This window comes from Microtus oregoni, unplaced genomic scaffold (genome assembly GCF_018167655.1).
Source record: "Microtus oregoni isolate MIOR12 unplaced genomic scaffold, Mior012 000004F_ref0000308, whole genome shotgun sequence".
In the NCBI taxonomy this organism is placed as follows: Eukaryota; Metazoa; Chordata; class Mammalia; order Rodentia; family Cricetidae; genus Microtus; species Microtus oregoni.
The window spans coordinates 10,639,393-10,656,466 of NW_024543063.1; the positions used below are offsets into that span (position 1 = coordinate 10,639,393).

A 17,074-nucleotide genomic window follows, 5' to 3' on the forward strand; every position below is an offset into this window, starting at 1 on the left:
GACTCAGGGTTAGACTCTCAAAGTTTGAACCAACACTGGCTACTGAATTGTGCTGAACCTCTTGTTGCCTTTGGATTAAAGTGGCCAAGCATGGTGGCATAGGCCTGGAATCCCCGTGCTCTGAAGGTTAAGGCAGAGGGATCCTGAGTTGAAAGATCACCCAGCTACACAGAATGACTCTATGCATATGCCTTTAATTCAGGTATTCTAGAGAAAAAGGCAGGCAGTTCTCTGTGAGATGAAGGCCAGCTTGGTTTGCATAATGAATTCCAGGCCAGTTAGGGCTACAAAGTAAGACCCTGTTGCAAAACAAAAACCAAACCAAAACACCCAAAATACACAGAATGGCTTATATAAAATCTCTTCGTATTTTTGTACTAAGTACCCCACCACATCATTTCCTGTCAAAAGATGTGTCCATGGAGAGATGGCTCAGAGGTTAAGAACACTGGCTGTTTTCCCAGAGATCCTGAGTTCAATTCCCAGCAACCAATTGGTGGCTCACAACTATCTATAGTGGGGTCTGATGCCCTCTTCTGGCATAAAGGTGTACATGCAGCTAGAGCATTCATGTACATAAGAATAAATAAATAAATCTTAAAAAAAATGTGTCCAGCTATTAAACATTTCCTTTCAAAACTTCTACAGACACACTCTACTCTGTAAGGGCTAAGGACTAACTTGAGTTCAGTCTGACTGAATGAAAATATGCTACCTGCAATGGTCATCTTTCAAGTCACAGGACTCTATGAACGTGGGCTGTTATGACAAGGATATCCCACAAAGCTCAGAACTCACAGACATACCTTTAAGTCCTTGTTAAGGCCAATGACACAGGTAGGGGTATAAGCCAATGACAAGAAGTGTGAAAGGGGAAACCAGAACCAGAACTGGGTGAAGACAAGGACGCCAACCACAGAAGGCATATGAGTATGCCCAGTCCGGGACTGTAAGGAGATTGTGACATTATGACCACCTGCAGAAAAAGAGAAAAACCATTAGCAAAGCAACCCATTAAGATGAAAATAAGCATTTTTAGGTACTGTATTAGTGAATTATCTGGTTTTTGTTTTTCTTTGAGACAGGGTCTCAATATTTAGCCCTGGCTGTCCTGGAACTCATCATGTCCTGGAACCAGGCAAGCCTTGAATTCACAGAAATCCAACTGCCTCTGCAACTTGAGTGCTGGGATTAAAGGAGTTTACCAAAGCACTTAATGGTTTATTTTATGTGCATGAGTGTTTTGTTTACATGTATGTTGTATATGTACTATGTGGGTGTCTGATGCCCACACAGAGGCAGAAGAGGGTGTTGAATCCTTGAAACTTAAGCTATAAGTGGTTGTGATCCACCTGATGTGGTGCTGGGAACTAACTGAATTTGGGTCTTGTGCAAGAGCAGAAAGTGCTCTTAACCACTGAGCCATCTCTCCAGCTCCACAAAAGGAAAATTATAACATTTAATTCTTGATTCAACACATTTTCTGAGGAAGAGTATGATAAAGAATGAAATAAGCTGATTCTGATCATGAGTTTGTACTGTGAGAGAGTGAATGGATTGAACTCCAACCCGTTATGTCTCTTGCTACACCTCTAGACTACCCCTATGGGGAGTATAGAGAAATACAGCTTGAAAGCCAGTGAATTAGAGTGACGAGCCAATTCATCAGGTAAAGAATTGGATTTTTGCAGGATGTAATGGCACATGACTATCTTGATTCCAGTGCTCGGGAGGCTGGTTTGAATTTGAGGGTAGCCTGGATTACACAGTGAACTCTCCCTACTCCTCCCACAAAAGAAGCCCCAGCTGAAAGTCACTGAACAGTTTACCAAGTGAATAGAACTGTTCTAACTTCTCTCCAGTATTTCTAAGGCTACCAACACTACAGGGGAGGCCTTACAAAACAAGAAAGAGGAACAAAGAGAGAAAATAACTTGAGCATATACAGTTGTTATATAAAAGGATTAGGACTTGCTGAGCATTTGTGTCAGCTACTTGTAAGAGGAGGACTCAAGAGGATAGCAAGTTCAAGGCCAACCAGGGCAACTTATAGGCTCTGCCTCAAAATAAAACATAAAAGGGTGATATGCAGTTACTCAGTAGTATAACTACATTCCATGTGTGATGTTCTAGGTTCAGTCTTCAGTAGGGAGGCAAGAGGGAACACTGCATGTAAGTGCAGTGGAATGATTACTATTCAAATATTATGTTTGTGCTTGAATAAATTAAAATTATCTCTGGAAATTATATACTCCTCAAATTCTACCCAGGAATTATTTGCTTCAGACTCAATTTCCATGATGCCATACAGAACATTAGATTAACTGTTTCATTAGATTTATATAATACATCTGGAAGACCTAAGAACATTTACCTGCATCCAGTATGCCTTGGGCCAGAATAGCGCCAAATTTGGCCATGACATCATCATGCTTGTCATTGATGACTTTGGAATACAGCTGCCTGAACTGATTAACCTGAAGAAACAAGAAAAGAAATTATGGTCTGTTCATTTGTTGAGCTATTAAAAAGCACCCAGTAAACTGAGCTAATGATACTGAGACTCAGTTCTCATTTCAAGACATTTAGGAGAGGGTGATGGACCAGATGTGAAGGCTGAACATTGAGATCAGTGTTCTGACTTCCTAGTGTGGGAGCACTGGCTACCCTCAGTCCTCATTCCACAGAGGGCAATTCAGACTCAAGGGAGTGCTGACTAAGACTTCACTCTGCACCAGTCAGCAGGCACACAGTCCTCACAAACACTATGCTGCTTACTGTTAACTGAGCAGATCTCCTAACAGGCATGGTCCTTCATAAACAAATGACCTTTCACTCAGAGTGAGTGTGTACAAACATTAGAGATGTGCATTCTGAATACACACGTTTCCGAAGACTTGTCAGAATCAGTACTCTTTTCTTTTTTTAAAGATTTATTTATTACATATACAATGTTCTGTCTGCATGTACGTTTGCAGGCTAGAAGAGGGCATCAGATCTCATTACAGATGGTTGTGAACCACTATGTAGGTACTGGGAATTGAACTCAGTACCTCTGGAACAGCAGCTAGTGCTCTTAACCTCTGAGCCACCTCTCCAGCCCAAGAATCAGTACTCTTATGATCCAACTCAGGTTGAGATCCCCAGTAATTCTGTATCTTCAGTGTTTTCCTGAAATTACTATATAGTACTTCCACATAAAAATGCTTATAAAATATTTTTAATGAATACACTGATTTTTTTAAAGTGTCTGGGTAGAGATAGGGCACTATCTTATGCTTCTTCCATGTCTTACACTTCCTTGTTTTCCCGACAGTGCTTTCAAATGGTAGGCACTCAGGAAGAAGTCTGCTTGTTCAAGAAGCACATGATCATGGAGCTCCCCAAATCTGCCAAAAGCAGAAAACACCAGATTTGAGTTTCCTAATATAATGAGCTTTGCACATATTCTTTCAGAATTTCTTCTCTGTATTTTTCTGAAGGCTACAGTGTCACTCTGGCTGAGTAACAGAATCAGGTAGCCCTGGCATATGATTCTCCCTGCTCTTAGAAGACATTTGGGTAAATTACTAGTCTGTCTGTCTGTTCTGTGTCCATTTTCTTTTCAAATGGGTCTTCTTGTAAGGTGGCTCAGGTCTCGAACTCCTGAGTGCAAATGATCCTTTTGCTGAAGTCTCCTTAGTGGCTGGGACCACAGGTAAGCATCACTATATCTGACCACTCACCAGCTTTTCTGTGCCTTAGTGTTCCCCTCTGAGGATTATAGTATCTACCTCATTCATTTTCTAAAGACTACCGGAAGTAACATGTGGTCACGTAAATATGAGGCATTTCATACTTCAGTATAAATGTCTTATGGAGGCAGAATCTTATGACCCTCTGGACTACCATCAGCTCTGCCATCTAAACACTGCTAACAAAATAACACCCCTTAAAGATGGCTTTCGGTTTTATTTACAAGCAGCAATAAACTGTACTGCGGGAATAAAACGCACACAATCACTACTAAGTCATGCACTTCCAGCCTTACTTTTTTAAAAACTATAAAATCCAGCGTGATTAAATCATCACTGAACTCACAACCAGTTTGATGTTTTTACTCTGGCTCAACAGGTCAAATTCCTTTGATTCTGAACTTATTTTAGATGAATACTTACATTACCTTATATAGGATGGAAATTTTATGTGGTAAAGGTTAAAAAATATTTTATGAACTTGTAAAAATAAATAGGAGACAAAGCACTATATGTACATTACAAAGGAGAATTTAATACAATCTTACCATATCATGCTTTTCTAATTTAACTTCACTGTTCAGAATATGTTGGCGCCATGGCCAGGAAAAACTTATAACACAAACTTATAACCCTGTAACCTGAGAGCGGAAGGCAGCCTAAACTATACAAAAAACAGTGAAACAGAATGGTAACACCACTCCTCCACTCAAGTAGAACTTGCGGAAAATATTAACTTAAAATTTAGGTTATTCTGTGATCCACATGTTCTACTATGTACAAATTTCTAAAGTCATGCATTTTAAAAAATCCATCACGTTTTGCACTGTACTTTATACCTTATACTATTAGAAAAATCAGAAAGGAACAAAATTCTCTAGAGCTATTTCTTCTGCAGAGCATACTCCCTTCCCTTCTTCATTCTGGCTGCAGAAATTATCTCCATGCTGGGTGGTGGTAGTGCACGCCTTTAATCCCAGCACTCAGGAAGCAGAGGCAGGAGGATCCCTGTGAGTTCGAGGCCAGCCTGATCTACAAGAGAGCTAGTTCCAGGACAGACTTGATAGCTACAGAGAAACCGTCTCGGGAAAAAAGAAAAAAAGAAAAAGAAAAAGAAATTATCTCCGCATATTAGGAACCAGTTTGGAAGAACTTCAACTACACAACTCCAATTCCTTCCATGAGATCCTCGAGGCCAGATATATGTGGAATTTAAGCTTAAAAAACTAACATGAGAGCTAGAGAGATGGCTCAGCAGTGAAGAGGAGTAGCCGCTCTTTTAGAGGACCCGGGTTCGATTCTGGAAGGGGAAATGCCATTTTTTAATCAAGGGAAAAGGATTAAAATTGTTTGGACTCATTTCTGATGAATCATGATAGCCAACAAAAACCTAATTATCTAACAAAACTTGTAATTTCACTTTAGAAGTAAGGAGTTTAACAAGTTTGGCTCAACACGACCCTACTTCTAAAACAGGTAGTTGCCAATGGGGGCGGACAACATGTACTCGTCAGTGGTTGGAGAAGATTCTTTGCATCAGACATAGGCTAAATGATATGAGGCAAAGAAGAGCACTAGATTTCATTATTATTAGTCTAAATTTGCTTTATTATTTATTTATGTGTCTGTGTATATCCTCAGAGGCCAGAACAGAGCACTGGATATGCTGGAGCTGGGTCACAGCAGCAAGTAAGTTGCCCGATGTGGATGCTGGGAATTGAACTTGGATCCTCTACTAGAACAGCAAGGACTAATTTTAATGAATGAGCCATCACCTTCCCAGCCCTAAGAGTTTATTTTTATATTGTGATTTTTCATCTTTTTATATACTATATTACTACTACATAACTGGTCAAATAAAAGCTAATGGTGGGTTCCCTTTAGCAAGACAATAGATGATTCATGAAGAAAGGAGGTAGGTTTTAGAGAGAAAATAGCTCAAGAACCCATTAAAAGGTTAAGTGTACACTTAAAATTTTCTGTCTGTAATAATACAGAAGTGTGCCTTTGATCCTGGGTTTATGTTTGTGGGTGTAAACAAGAGAGAAACTGATATAAACAAGGCAAAGACATACTGGAATTACTTAAACCAAGAGCAGCACAATGTGCAGGCTAAGTGTTAGAACTATGACATAGGGGCTGGAGAGATGGCTCAGAGGTTAAGAGCATTGCCTGCTCTTCCAAAGGTCCTGAGTTTAATTCCCAGCAACCACATGGTGGCTCACAACCATCTGTAATGACATCTGGTGCCCTCAGAATATTGTATACATAATAAATAAATAAATATTTAAAAAAAAGAACTATGACATAATATTACACAAACACTGCAGATTTCCATTATGAATCTTACAAAATATCCAAGGTCATTTTATTTTGCATTTCTTTGAGGAAGGAGTGCAATTATTCTCTTTTCAATCATTTTAATGTATATGGATGTTTTGCATGCATATAGATCTCTGCACAATGTGTGCCTGGTGCAAAAGGAAGCCCGATGAGAATATTAGATCTGCTGGGATTGGAGTGGTTGAGTGTGTGGGTGCTGGGAATTGAACCTGGGCCCATTGGAAGAGCAACCAGTGCTCTTAACTGCAGAGCCATTTCTCCAGCCCCAGGATATAATTCTAAATTCCCTGATGTTTGCGTTTGAGATGTTTCCATTAATTTCATGTACTGATTTGAAAACATAGAATTATGGGGATTTGAGAATTTTGTTCTCTTTAAAAACATAGACATTATTAGACATAGTTTTGCTTTTGTAGTCAGTATGCAAACATTTACATTTGATTCCCGATTTGTATTAATTGCAGAGCTAGCAGCTATAGGCACATTTAAATTTTTATTTTTATTAAATAGCATTTGCTTATGTGTCTGGGTACATGAGTGTCACAATGCACATGTGGAAATCACAGGACAACCTGGAGGAGTCAGCTTTCCCCTCTATTATGTAGGATCCAGGGACAGAACTCAGGCTTGCCAGCAGCTGCTTTTATCCACTGAGCCATCTTGCCAGTACTACTTAAACATTCTTAATTAGTATTCATTATTCTGATACAGCCTCAAGATAGCAGAGTACTTTATTTGTTCACACCAGTTAAGACTCCATTCAAGTTCCTAACTTACATTTTTTTATTTTTTTTTATTTTTTTTATTTTTTTATTTTTTGTTTTTCGAGACAGGGTTTCTCTGTAGCTTTGGAGCCTGTCCTGGAACTCCCTTTGTAGACCAGGCTGGTCTCGAACTCACAGAGATCCGCCTGCCTCTGCCTCCCGAGTGCTGGGATTACAGGCGTGCGCCACCACCGCCCGGCTACTTACAATTTTTTAAAAAAGAAAATCAATTACTTAAACTGCTGTACCCTGCCTGTTTTTCTAAATGTGACATTTCTTAGAGTCAATTTAAAAATGAAAAACAAGATTACCCTATTCTACTTCAAAAGGATTTTGCCACAGTTAGTTCGAGGTTGTGGCCTCTAAAAAGTGCTGAAATTATTTTTCTTTTCTTCTTTTTTCCTTTTTTTTAAAACTTGTTTTCTGAGACAGGTTTCTCTGTGTAACCCTGGCTCTACTGGAACTTGCTCTGTAGACTAGGCTGATCTTGAAGCCAGAGATCTGCCTACCTCTGCCTCCCAAATGCTTTGATCCAAATGATCAAAGGTATGTGCCACCTTGCCTGGCTCTGAAATTCTGAAGTTCATTCGTTCTTTTTTTTTTGGAGATAGGATCTCATGTAGCCCAGGACAGCCTCAGACTTACTGATGTAGGCTGGCCCTGCGCTCCAGTTTCGTTTGAACTAAGTAACTTCTTTATTGTGTGTGTATGGCATATGCATGGAGGCCAGAGAAGAGGGCCACTCTCACTCCCTGCCTTGTTCCCTTCAAACAGGTCTCTCATGGAACCTGGAGCTAGGCTGGCAGCTGTAATTCCCAGAGACCCTCTTATTTCTGTTCCTCACAGTGCTGGAGTTACAGGTGCATTTGTGTCCATGTGTGACATTTACATGGTGCTGGGGTACAAACTCAGGTCTTCATTATTATGTAGCAAACATTCTTACCTGATTTGCCATCTCCCCAGTTACCACACCTGGTTTAATTACTGAAATTCTATAGCCAGGATATGAAGATGGCTAAACTTTTGTCTAGCTGACAATAGAAGCAGTGTGAAATCAGTATGTGAGGTCTGAGTGGATAAATATTTATATATGACTATTTGCGGAGGTACATTCTTTAATGACATTGCTCAGTTGGAAAACCTCCAAAGGCCCAGTGCAGCATCAACAGCAGAAATAAAAGCTACTCATATGATAGCTGCTATATTTAAAGCATGAAGAAATGTAGTCTGTGTTTGCAAAGATGTTTATGTTCTAGAAGACACAGCATATTAAGCAATTCTTGGAAAAACAAGATGAGAAGCCAGAGTCTACATGCAATAATACAGCTTTCAGAAATGCTAAAAATGATTTTTAGAGAAGCACTGGGTAGTGAGACAAAATGACAGACAAAATGACAGTGACTGTTTAGAAACTAAAGGTTTGTCAGACCAGGCTCTGAAGAGGCAGGACACTGCAGAGTCTAGCAAGTGCACCCCTCTTTCCTGACTCTCCTCTGCTTAAAATAACGATGTTCCATGCCTGCTGCTGAGGCTGAAGAGAGGCCAATGGCTTCACCCCTTTCCTCTCCTTCTTCCCCTTTCTCTCCTATTTTTCTTTTTTAAGGACACTGACTTACTATGTTGTCCATGTCAGGATTAAATTTGTGAAACCCCTGCCTTAGCCTCTTAGGTGCTGCAACTGTCTGCAGTTGCTACCACACTTGGCATCAACATTTTTTTTTTCTGCTAGTAATGTTTTGTTTTTAATTGTATCTCAGATATACATAACATTTTACAGCTGCTAAATGCTCTAAATATGATTATTATGGGCACGGGCTAAGTTTCTCCCTCCCTTCCCCTTCCCCTTCCTTCCTTCCTTCCTTCCTTCCTTCCTTCCTTCCTTCCTTCCTTTCTTAGTACTGGAGATTAAGCCAACACATATAATTTTACCACTGAGCCCCACCTGTCCCTGCCTCACCTGTTTTAATACTGGGTTAGTGTTTTACTAAATTGTCTATGCTGGTCTTGAAATCCCCTGTAGTCAAGGCATAGTCCTCCTGAGAAGCTATTATTACAGATAGGTAGGTATCACTTGTACACTATCAGTGGCTTACATTTCTACTGAATACATCAAGCACGATAATTTGAGAATATACAAATAATGCATATACACTTTCTGTTCTCAAGCTGTGTTCAGAAGCACTGTACAGTAAAGACTAATATGAGGTATAAGAGACTGTCATGAGGGAAGTTTTAAATAAATGCCTTAAAATCTGTATGGTTAATCCAGAGGAGGTGCGGCCTATGAGGACCACCTCCTTGAGGAAAGTTGGGCTGTTTTTTTCTCTCAGCACAGATTCAGAGAAAGAGGATTCAGAGGGACACTTGGAGGACTCATGATCGGAAGTCACTATGCACTGAATCTGACATCTAAAAGTGACAGGTATTGGTCATTAGCTGAGACACTATCACCAAGAACTATTTTAAAAACTTCCCGAGCCACTGACACCCTTCCTAGGATTGCCTAGGAGGGTAAGAATGTAGTTGCATTCTTTTAAGACCGACGTTGGCTATACACATAATGTGAAGTGGGATTTTTCACTGTCTCAGAAGGCTGGAACAGAAAAGTTTAAATTTGCACTCTCTAACAGGGTACTAAGTTAGTCCTGTTGTATCTATTTAAAAACAAAGAGGTAAAAACAAAATACCAAAACAAATAAAAAGCACACTTTATCATTTCTTAAGCATGTTATATACTTAACAAAGTCACCTAAGTTTATAAAACACACACCAAGTAAAATTATATAATTACAACACTCTAGCCTGTTGCCCCTTAAATGTGCTTTTTCTTACTTTCAGTGACTAAGATAAATTACTAAAGCAAAGCCCAGACTACCTCCCTTCTAGGGCTTCTTTGCTCACCTTTGGACAAGTGATTTCGGTCTGCTGGATCATGATGAGAGCTGACGCTATCAGAGCCCCTTGCCTCACGTAGTTCACAGGATCATTCGTCATTGGTTCTAGTAAATTAATTGCTTCCTGAAGTCATTACAAACAAAAACACAAACAAAACTTTAAGTGAAGTTGGGATGGCAGTATTTGCAAATCAATCGCTTTCAAAGGTATATTTTACATTAGGGTAATGTTTAAGATTTTTTTTTGTTTTGTTTTGAGACAGGGTTTCTCTACACCCTGGCTGTCCTGGAACTTGCTCTGTAGACCAGGCTGACCTTGAACTCATAGAGATCCACTAGCCTCTGATTCCTGAGTGCTGGGATTAAAGGTGTGTGCCACCACTGCCTGGCTAAGTTTCTTAAATAAAAGTAATCAAATGCCAAATCTCTTTCAGCTGTGTACAGATATCTAGGTCACACAAATTATCTAGAAATAAAGCAGACTTGTTTAGTATGAGCAATAAAAATTTTTCATTGTATTAACTTGTCAGATGCCATGTTTCAAAGAACATTTGCTCCTAGATATCATATTAAGTTTAGAATAATATGGAAAGAAAAAAAAATCCAATTTGTATTTAACTTATGAGAGCTGACATAAATGTAAATTAAAAGCCTAAGAGGAAAAATACTTAGCAAAATGTCCAACTGTATCCTTCCTGTGTTTACAGAACTGATGTATACAAGAAAAGAGGCAGCTAGTGAGACAGCCAGCAGGTAAGCAGCCTGCTGTTGAGTCTGAAAACCTGAGTTTTATTCTCAGGACCCACACAGAAAGAGACACTGACTCCTGCAAGCTACCTCTGACCTGGACATATGTGCGGTGGCATGTGTGTATTCCCTCCCACCTATAAGGCAAAATTCTTATATACACTTAATGATCGCTCTAATAAAAATGGAGATACGTAATTTTTTTTCTTTCTTTTTCAAGACAGGATTTTTCTGTGTAAAAGCTCTGGCTGTCCTAGAACTCACTCTATAAGGCTGTCCTCAAACTCAAGAGATCCACTTGTCTCTGAATTCTGAGAGCTGGGATTATAGGTGTGCACCATCAAAACTGGGTGAAGATACACATTTAAAAAAATATTTTAATTATGTGTATGTGTGTGTAGAGGTGGGGGCAGGTAGTATGTGCACAGGAATTCAGGTACCTTTCAAGGCCAGAGGAAGGTGTGGCATTTCCCAGAACTGGAGTTAAAAGACAGTTGTGAGCTACTTGATGTGGGTGCTGGGAACCAAATAATGATCTGCTGCAAGAGCAGTCTGTACTCTTAAACATGGAGTCATCTTTCCAGCCTTTGATAAACGCTTTTTTTTAGCCCTAGCTGGCCTGGCACTTGGCCTTGAATTCACAAAGATCTACCTGCCTCTGTTTCACAAATGCTAGGACTGGAAACATATGCCTGTCTTCACAGATTCCCTAATAAATCAAGCGCCAAGACGACTGCTGTCCTAGCAGTGAACATTTCACTCATGGGAATCTTATGTTTCAGTAGAGGGGACATAGATATTAAGCTAAATAGTTGTAACAGTATGCAAGGTGGCAATAAATGCTTATAAGACACCAGGAGAGAATGAAACAGCTGTAAAAATCCTTTTTAAAAATATTTATTTTCTTTTTATGCACATTGGTGTAATGCCTGCCTGCATGTCTGTGTGATGGTGTCAGATTCCCTTGAACAGGAGTTATAGACAGTTGTGAGCTGCTATGTGCGTGCTGGGAATTGAGCCATCTCTCCAGTCCCAGATCTAAAAATTCTTTTAAAAAATTAATTTATTGGTGTGGGTATATATGTATGTGTGTGTCTGAGCTCGTATGGGCATAAATGCCATAGTGTGCACATGGAGCACAGCCTGTGGGCACTGGTCGTCTCTACCATATAGGTCCTAGAGGCTGAACTCAGGCTGCCAGGTTTGGTGGCAAGCACCTTTACCTGTTGAGCTATCTTGCCAGCCCAAAGGAAATTCAGAACCTTTATTGCATTAAACGATGTGTTTGTGTTTACACAGTGAGTATTAATGATGTGTGTTGGGGGAAAGGGGTATATCTAATATGAACACTCTTTATTAGAGGAAAAAGTCAAGAAAGTTGGGCCTGAGAGATGGCTCAGTGGTTAAGAGCACTGGCTGCTCTTCCAGAGGACCTGGGTTCAATTCCAGCATCCAGCCACACTCATAGCTCACAGTTCACAAATGATCTGTAACTCCAGCTCCAAGGGACCTAGTGCCCTCTTCTGGCCTCCACAAGCACTATGGTGTGGGTGATACGTATTTAAAAACATATTTAAAACAAAACAAAACAAAAAAACCTGAGTTAAAAAAGGGCCACCCAAGGGTCCTACATACATGCATGCTATTAGAGGTAAAGTATGGTGACTATATCAATGCTGTGAATCAAGACTGTATGTTACGGCCATCTGGGGAATCTCATGCCTCTGGATACCATGTACACATACCCACACACATACATATAATTAAAAATAACAAAAAAATGAGTTAATTTTAGGTGGCTTCAAACAGCAATCTTAATTTCCACAATACCAATTAAACAGAGAATAAGCATGTAACATGACAGAGCAATTCTCAATAGCTGTCCACGAGTACTGTTGTTTGTTCTAGGAAGCCTCAGGCATCGTAACACGTAAGAGTGGGGAGCACTGTGAAGCTGTGTGCCAAGCTCAGTCTCAGAGATCACACTGCACCTGTATTTTCACACTTTTCTGCATCAGAAAAGCCTGGTGCCAGGAAAGAACTGACTTCATCAGTTTGAGGCCTTACCTTGTTTCCTGTGCCCGCACAGCAGATCCCCAGGGCCATCGCAGCTCCATAGCGCACATGAGGGTTGTAACTCTCTGATAATAAAGAAACAACACTTGGACACTGTTCAGGCGTCCTGATAGGAAACAAAAAAAAGAAGACAGTATTACAGGCGATGTTATAAACCAAAATGGAACAGCTTTTAAACAGCTTTTATTGTCTTTTTCTAAGATACAGGAAACAGCGTAATATTTAACAAAGAAGTTGTAGAATTACAAATCTTCCACAGAACAGGATGTGTTGGCACAGACCTACAATCTAGCACTAGTGAGGAGATCATCACTTGAGCAGAGCCTGTACTACATAGGCAATTCAAAGCTATCAAGGAACACAAAGTGGTAAGACTATTAAAAATTATGGGGAAAAAATTCTATGGAATGAGAGTAGAAATATATTTTCTACATTCAGAAAACACTCAGAGAAAGAGGCCTATATCAGGGACTTCTTAAGCAAGCTCTCTGCATGCTGGCTATTTCCTAGCACCTTTCAAAGTGGACAGTTAGGCACAGGTAGCACATTCCTCTGTGCCCCCTTTCCTACTTTCTGGGCACTATGCATTTGGTTACATTAGACAAGGCATTTACAGAGTCTTTTAGATGTTTCCAGAGTAGCACACAAAGTATAAATACTCCAATCCCAGCACTCTGGAGGCAGAGAATACCTGTGACTTTGAGGCTATCCTGGTCTACATTGCGAGTTCCAGGCTAGCCAGAGCTACATAGTGAGTGAGTGGGGGTGGGTATGCCACACTGAAATAAGTAACAAAATTCAGATATTTTATTTCAATAAAAAGTTCTTTGCTTACACCTAACAGTCATCTTACCAGTGTTACTATTTGTATAAACCTTCCAAGAGCATGAACTGAAGAAGGGAATGCACACAAATCACTAACATCATCTAATCATAAATTGCACATATGAATTTCTTTGTTTCAACATTCTGACTTCTAACTACTATTTCTTTACTGAGTATTTTCTACAACTACCACATTACACCGTATTAATAAATCAAGTGCTTTCAAAATATAGAGTCTTTCCCCTCCACTCTCTAGCTCTCTCTACTAATAGAGAGAAAAATAGTAATATATTTACATAGGCAGAAACACTGTTCTTGGCAGGGTCATCACAAAGTAAATTTTGAAGGCATAAAATTTCATTATATTTCTCTGGTAGAGTTACAAGTTTATGATTATCACTAGGTAAGTGCCATGACATCAGAGACTTAGCACAATTAACAGGAATTAAGATATATTAGCTCCTGTGAGGTCCTTGCCCTCTCTAAGATCCAAAAACCACCCTAAATAGAATCTAAGGGCCAGCTGGATGTCTCTAACCAAAGACATCATCGACACCTCCATCAACATACAGAGAGGACTAAAGAACATTCCCCTCCCTTAAACCACTTCTCTCATCATGACCATTCATCTATGCAATTCTATTCTATTCATTCTGATTCCTCAGCCGATCTGCCAGTAAATCAAGCAAAACTCTTAACTCTGATTTCTGCTTTTATGATGTGCTTTTACTATTAACTTATTTGTGTTTAATTCATTGAGATAGAGGAAACAGAGAGATCAGGGTTCTAATCCTAGGGTGATTATTTACTACCAGGGAGACAAGCTCTGAATCTTACTGAGACTTAATTGTTCCTTTTTGTGCATGCTACGAGAGCTGACATGTCTCTATGCTGTCACCACTGAAATCTTAATGCAAAACCAGAATTTGGCTTTGGATTAGAAATTGGCACTTGTGTGCTAATAACTGTGGTTGGATCTCTTTAAAGACAGTGTAACTCACAGTCAAAGGTTCTTTCAAAAAAGAATCAAACAAGCTAGATTTGCTAGGTAGCTTGTTATACTTAAGCTTTTCACTTTCAGAGTTCCTCAGCAACTTTTTTAAAAATTAATTTAAATTTATTTTTATTTTCTGAACATAGATTTTCGCCTGCATGTATGTTTGTGTGAGGGTGTTGGGATCCCTGGAACTGGAGTTATAGACAGTTGTGAGCTGTCATGTGGGTGCTGGGAATTGAACCCAGGTCCTATTTGGAAGAGCAGTCAGTGCTCTTAACCTCAGAGCCCCTCCTCAGCAACTTTTAGGCACCACAGAATTTTAGTTTGTCATTTGGCTGCAGTAAGGGTGGGATATTCCAGGGAAAACTGATGCATAGAAAAGAGTTTACCTAAGAACCTATCTCAAAACTTCACTATTTTATAGTCTTCCCTTGAAAGCAGTAGGAATAAATAAGATCTCCCAACACTATTCTTTAGTCACTGGATCACATCCTCCCTTCCTATCCACTGCACAGAATTCCAGGTTTCGTCCTATTTTCATGCATGTATACAGTGTACTCTGACCTTCCTCACCCCTCCATCACCTTTAGTAGAAAACCACCTGAAAGAGAATGCAACTCGGACATGTTTTGCTTTTCAAATGGCATTATTATTTTATGAGATTTTAGAAAAAAAAATTCTCCCTGGGAACACAAATCCTCGGAGTTGTTACAGGGCTTAACTAGCTCACTGGCTGCAGCTAAGGCTGAAACTAGTAGTGAGGGCTGGGAACTCAAAGCCTTTTTATAAACAAACAGGAAAAAAACCCTGTCAGTTTTAGTCTAATAACATTCCAGCTCTGACACATTCTTTAGAAAACCTACGTGTTTAGACAAGGAAAGACAGCCTTTAATAAACTGGCTTAGGCATTTAATCTCTTTTGAAGAGCACAATAAAGCCATAAGCTCTTCACAGGCGTGTCAGTGTCTCGACAGACAGCTCTAATGGACAGAGGAGTTTCTAAGCAGTGACTGCAATGCAAAAACATACCAGAAACAAAGCCTGCATAGTAATCTTTGCACGTCATATGTATATAATGACTTAAAGTAGCAGTAAAAGAAGTCATGATACAACTGTATAATCACTTTGCATTTATAAAGAATCAAGGGATCCCAACGTGATTATCAATGAGTACTAATACATTATGAAAACAATTAGACCTTATGTAAGTCATCACTCTTAGCTCTTAATTAGGAAATGGACATATAAATAGGGAGAGAGAAACAGAATCTGAATGTTATCAAGCTTCCAAAAACCAATAATCAGGGTATATAAAATAGGGGCCAGTGAGATGGCTTGGCAGGCAGGGCACCTGCAGTCAAGCCTGACCACCTGAGTGACCCTTGGGATCCAACACACACACACACACACACACACACACACACACACACTAAATAAAATTGTTAACAAAACTTGAAGAAGAATTTTATGAAGTACAGAAAATAAAATAATACATTAAATTATAATACAGAGATGCAATCAACAAAAAGTACTATGAGGAACCAAACAAGAACAATGACCCAAAAGAAGCAAAAATGAGAAAAGGAAGAAAAAAAAAAAGAAATAGATCTAGAGGACTGTCTGCAGCTAATGTTGGATGGGGAAGGGGAAACCACTTTCTTCAGTGTTATAGCCATTGGTAAGATGCCCAAACTCTGTAAATGACCCAATGAAACAACTTGCTGGGAGACAGACACTAATGAATGTAGAGGCAGGATAGCTGGGAAGAGGAAAGCAATGGACGGGAGTGGGAGGAAGAAAGGGAAAATATGATGGAAATAGTTTAAAAATATTATTATAAAATATACACAAATCCTGCCAGGTAGTGGTGGCACACACCTTTAATCCCAGCACTCAGGGAGGTAGAGGCGGGCGGGAGGTAGAGGCACTGTGAGTTCAAGGCCAGTCAGGGATGTTACAGAGAAACTCTGTCTTGAAAAACCAACCAAACAACCAACAAAACTCACAAATTCCATCAATAATCTAGATGTAAATAAGTAAATAAATTCCAAAGGACCTATGAAGACCGTTTCAAGAGAAAATCCTGAGAATTCTAAAGTTTTAACACTAAGCAAGTTTTATAGTTTAAATTTCAAGAGCATAATTGTAAAGACTTATACATTGCTTTTCAAAAATGGGCAGAAATGCATTTTTTTTCTATACATTATACACTCTTCCCAATTAAAAATCTGTGGGAAAAGAAGCTGGCAATGAAACAGCTCCCAAATTCAGAGGCTGTTTAGAAATGAGCAGTGACAAAGTTTCTGCCAAAACCTATGTATACAAGTAGCATGCAGATCTTTCTGTGTGCTCTTCTATATAAGGCAGTGATGAGCAAGTTCATTGTGCTCCACAGCAAAGGCACAAAGCTGGATAAGAATCTTGTTTCATTGCTAGAAATTACAAGTTCCAAACCCTCTAGATTATATCTCTTTTCTCCTCAGAAGGGAAAAACAGTGGAGGCTTAATTCCAAATAAAATAAAATCATCTTATGCTAAAGTAATAGTTTACTACATTTCCCCCAAATATCAAAGATAAGAATGTAACTTGAATAAGGGTCATGAACTGGTTGGCCACAATTAGCGAGTGGTTTTATGAATTACAATGAATGCAGCTATGCTCTAATAATGACAGTATCAAAGAGGAAATAACCT

The 17,074-nt window shown here is 39.4% G+C and overlaps 1 protein-coding gene across 1 annotated transcript in view; it reads right to left on the reverse strand.

The window, feature by feature from the left end:
- Positions 1-17,074, reverse strand: part of Psmd1 (proteasome 26S subunit, non-ATPase 1) — a 78,939-nt gene that overhangs the window by 11,986 nt on the left and 49,879 nt on the right. The window contains exons 17-20 of the mRNA XM_041650205.1: positions 12,550-12,664; positions 9,743-9,859; positions 2,375-2,477; positions 807-976 (exon numbers count right to left, since the gene is read on the reverse strand). Coding sequence (XP_041506139.1) covers positions 807-976; positions 2,375-2,477; positions 9,743-9,859; positions 12,550-12,664 — 505 coding nt within the window. The remainder of the gene's footprint in view (positions 1-806; positions 977-2,374; positions 2,478-9,742; positions 9,860-12,549; positions 12,665-17,074) is intronic.